The sequence below is a fragment of the Sycon ciliatum genome, chromosome 5, assembly GCF_964019385.1.
Source record: "Sycon ciliatum chromosome 5, ocSycCili1.1, whole genome shotgun sequence".
NCBI classification, from domain to species: Eukaryota; Metazoa; Porifera; class Calcarea; order Leucosolenida; family Sycettidae; genus Sycon; species Sycon ciliatum.
In genome coordinates, this window is record NC_088647.1 from 27,086,218 (window position 1) to 27,090,328 (window position 4,111).

The 4,111-nt window shown below is 43.6% G+C and overlaps 1 protein-coding gene across 1 annotated transcript; it reads left to right on the top strand.

The window, feature by feature from the left end:
- Positions 1-2,847: 2,847 nt before the first annotated feature.
- LOC135816704 (putative uncharacterized protein DDB_G0271606) lies at positions 2,848-3,480 on the top strand (the record flags this gene model as incomplete). The annotated part of the gene is made up of 1 exon (XM_065329831.1): positions 2,848-3,480. A coding segment is annotated over one exon (633 nt), but the record flags the coding sequence as incomplete, so codon positions are not given.
- Between the last annotated feature and the right edge of the window lie 631 nt (positions 3,481-4,111).

Genomic DNA, 4,111 nt, shown 5'->3' on the forward strand with positions numbered 1-4,111 from the left:
ATCAGTTCTAATAACATGCATGATGAGCTAGGCAAAAAAAGCATAGCGTAGGGACCTGAGCTTCCAAGCTCTCTCGTTTGACGTCGCACCACAAACAGGCGGTTTGGCCTCCTTTGATACATGTGGCCGACAGGGGGAATGAGAGAGAGAGAAGGGGGGGGGGGGCAGAAATACGGAGAGAGGAAGGGTGGAAAATAAATAAGTGAGTCGACCTCAGGGCTACAGCAAAAAACGGAACGGGAATACTATATACAAAATAGCATCAAACAATCAATATTGCGAAGCACGATTCCTTTTCTTCAGTCCGCTATACCAAAGAAACACCTTAGCCGAAAAGCATTTAAACGCAGCCAAGATACGCTTTCAGCAGGGCACAGAACTGAAGGTGGCTGGGCTCGGAACGGAGGCAAGTCGGGAGCTGGTTCCACACTCCACAGGACTGCACCGATGAACTGTATGGTCGCTCGACCCGCAGGACCCGGCCAAAATGGTACTTGGAAGGTGATGTGCTGCCCCCCCCCCCCCCCCCCCCCCGAGATGCAGGATTTCCTTCAGTCTTCTGAAATAATGTATCATGTGTATTCACGTTGTAGCCTTGCAGGCGTATAGATTTTGGTTTGAAATTTGCCGTGACCCTCCGCTGCCTTGGCAGTGGCGGACGCTCCCTTGCCGACGTAACCGTCGGAGACTATCATGAACAATGGACTGACTAACTATCCACTTGTCCTATCTTTCTAAGGGCCGGTGCGAATTGTCACTCTTGGACCTTTCGAGTAGTTTCGTTTTTCTGAAGAGGTGGCTTATTGGCCTCTGCAGAAAAATGAAACTCATCCAAACTCCACAACCTCATCCGATGGGAGAAGTGGATTAGTTCCGAAGAGTTTGGAATAGCTATGTCGAGATTGTCGATCTGATCTGACGTCATTATTGCCATGACAATTCCACTGAAAAACTCTAGAATGATAGAAACTGTTTCATTGGGACACTTCAACTAATCTCTTCTACAAATTTGTTCGAAAAGTTGATGAAGACGGGGCGAAGGTCTAGTGAGAAGGCATTCTACTGCCTGTAATTCTGGTGAAGTAAAATAAAGTAACAACAACAACAACAACAACAACAACAACAACAACAACAACAACAACAACAACAACAACAACAACAAGACAATTCGAACAACTCCTAAATAACATGAGTTTAGTGCACATGCTCTTGGTTTAGTTTTTGGCTTTTCTTTTGTGCTTTGGAGTTACATGTACTTGTTATGTTTGGAGAGTTGCTTCCTCTCCACCGAAAAAAGACAAGACATCAGCATGACACATGATGTACACATAAACAAAGACAAAGAAAAACAATCCTGAACGGCAACCGAGCGTGTCGCGTTGGCAGATCTCGGTGGTGAGTCTCGCCTCGCCTGCACACGAGGGACATTGCACCATCATCTCACCGTGAACAACATGCTTTCGGAAGTTTCCAGTGGCACCACTATCTTCGCTTTATTTCACTGAGTTGTATAGTCATTTCCGCGTAAGGTATGCGTCGCCTGTATGGTGTGTTCCTCCACCAATCTGCCAACGTGACATGCCCGGTTGCCGTTCAGGATTCACACCGACCTGTCCCGGTCCCTGTTAGCAGGATTTTTTTGTTTTTATTTATGTGTACATCATGTGTACGTCATGTGCACGTCATGTGTACGTCATGCTGATGTCTTGTTTTTTTAGGTGGAGAGGACGCGACTCTCCAAACTAACATTATTAAGTACATTGTACATGTAACTTCAAAACGAACAAATTTGTAAAAGAAAGAAGTTGAAGTGTCCCAATGAAACAGTTTTTATCATTCTAGAGTTTTTCAGTGGAATTGTCATGGCAATAATGACGTCCGATCAGATCAACCATCTCGACGTAGCTATTCCAAACTCTTCGGAACTAATCCACTTCTCCCATCGGATGAGGTTGTGGAGTTTGGATGAGTTTCATTTTTCTGTAGAGGCCAATAAGCCACCTCTTCAGAAAAACGAAACTACTCGAAAGGTCCAAGAGTGACAATTCGAACCGGTCCTTAGAAAGATAGGACAAGTGAATAGTTAGTCAGTCCATTGTTCATGATAGTCTCCGACGGTTACGTCGGCAAGGGAGCGTCCGCCACTGCCAAGGCAGCGGAGGGTGCAAATTTCAAACCAAAATTGTTTACGCGTACAAGGCTACAACCGCGAATGCGCATGATACATGATCTCAGAAGACTGAAGGAAATCCTGTATCTCGGGGGTGGGGGGCAGCACATCACCTTCTCCAAGTACCATTTTGGCCGGGTCCTGCGGGTCGAGCGACCATACAGTTCATCGGCTCAGTCCTGTGGAACCTGCTCCCGCCTTGTCTCCGTTCCGAGCCCAGCCACCTTCAGTTCTGTGCCCTGCTGAAAGCGCATCATGGCTCCGTTTAAATGCTTTTCGGCTAGTGTGTTTCTTTGGTATAGCGGACTGAAGAAAAGGAATCGTGCTTCGCAATATTGATTGTTTGATGCTATTTTGTATATAGTATTCCCGTTCCGTTTTTTTGCTTTAGTGTAGCCCTGTGGTCGACTCACTTATTTATTTTCTACCCTTCCTCTCTCCGTATTTCTGTCCCCCCCCTTCTCTCTCTCTCTCTCATTCCCCCTGTCGGCCACATGTATCAAAGGAGGCGAAAGCGCCTGTTTGTGGTGCGACGTCAAATAAACTTCTACAACAACTACATGTGTGTACAACAACATCAACAACAACAACAACAACAACAACAACAACAACAACAACAACAACAACAACAACAACAACAACAACAACAACAACAACAACAACAACAACAACAACAACAACAACAACAACAACAACAACAACAACAACAACAACAACAACAACAACAACAACAACAACAACAACAACAACAACAACAACAACAACAACAACAACAACATCAACATCAACATCAACATCAACAACAACAACAACAACAACAACAACAACAACAACAACAACAACAACAACAACAACAACAACAACAACAACAACAACAACAACAACAACAACAGCAACAGCAACAGCAACAGCAACAGCAACAGCAACAGCAACAGCAACAGCAACAGCAACAGCAACAGCAACAGCAACAGCAACAGCAACAGCAACAGCAACAGCAACAACAACAACAACAACAACAACAACAACAACAACAACAACAACAACAACAACAACAACAACAACAACAACAACAACAACAACAACAACAACAACAACAACAACAACAACATCATCAACAACAACATCATCAACAACAACATCATCAACAACAACAACAACAACAACAACAACAACAACAACAACAACAACAACAACAACAACAACAACAACAACAACAACAACAACAACAACAACAACAACAACAGCAACAGCAACAGCAACAGCAACAGCAACAGCAACAACAACAACAACAACAACAACAACAACAACAACAACAACAACAACAACAACAACAACAACAACAACAACAACAACAACAACAACAACAACAACAACAACAACAACAACAACAACAACAACAACAACAACAACAACAACAACAACAACAACAACAACAACAACAACAACAACAACAACAACAACAACAACAACAACAACAACAACAACAACAACAACAACAACAACAACAACAACAACAACAACAACAACAACAACAACAACAACAACAACAACAACAACAACAACAACAACAACAACAACAACAACAACAACAACAACAACAACAACAACAACAACAACAACAACAACAACAACAACGACATCTAACGAAGGCCATGACAAGTGAGTAGTACTCGCCCCTCTTCTCAGCCAACAGATGAGCAATGCCCGTCAGCAGGATCGACAGCGGGAGTCCTGGACTCCTGGATGATGCCGATGTCGATGTTGGTTGGTTGGTTTTTATTTCACTTCGCACATTCAAACGGGATGACGACCCAATAAAATGACGGCGAAGGCTTATGGAAGAACATAGTAAGAGCTATGGAAGCACATAGTAAGAGAATAGGATACTAATAACTGCGAGTAAACGGGGGGAGAGAGAGAGAGAATACGATGTATCTGTGA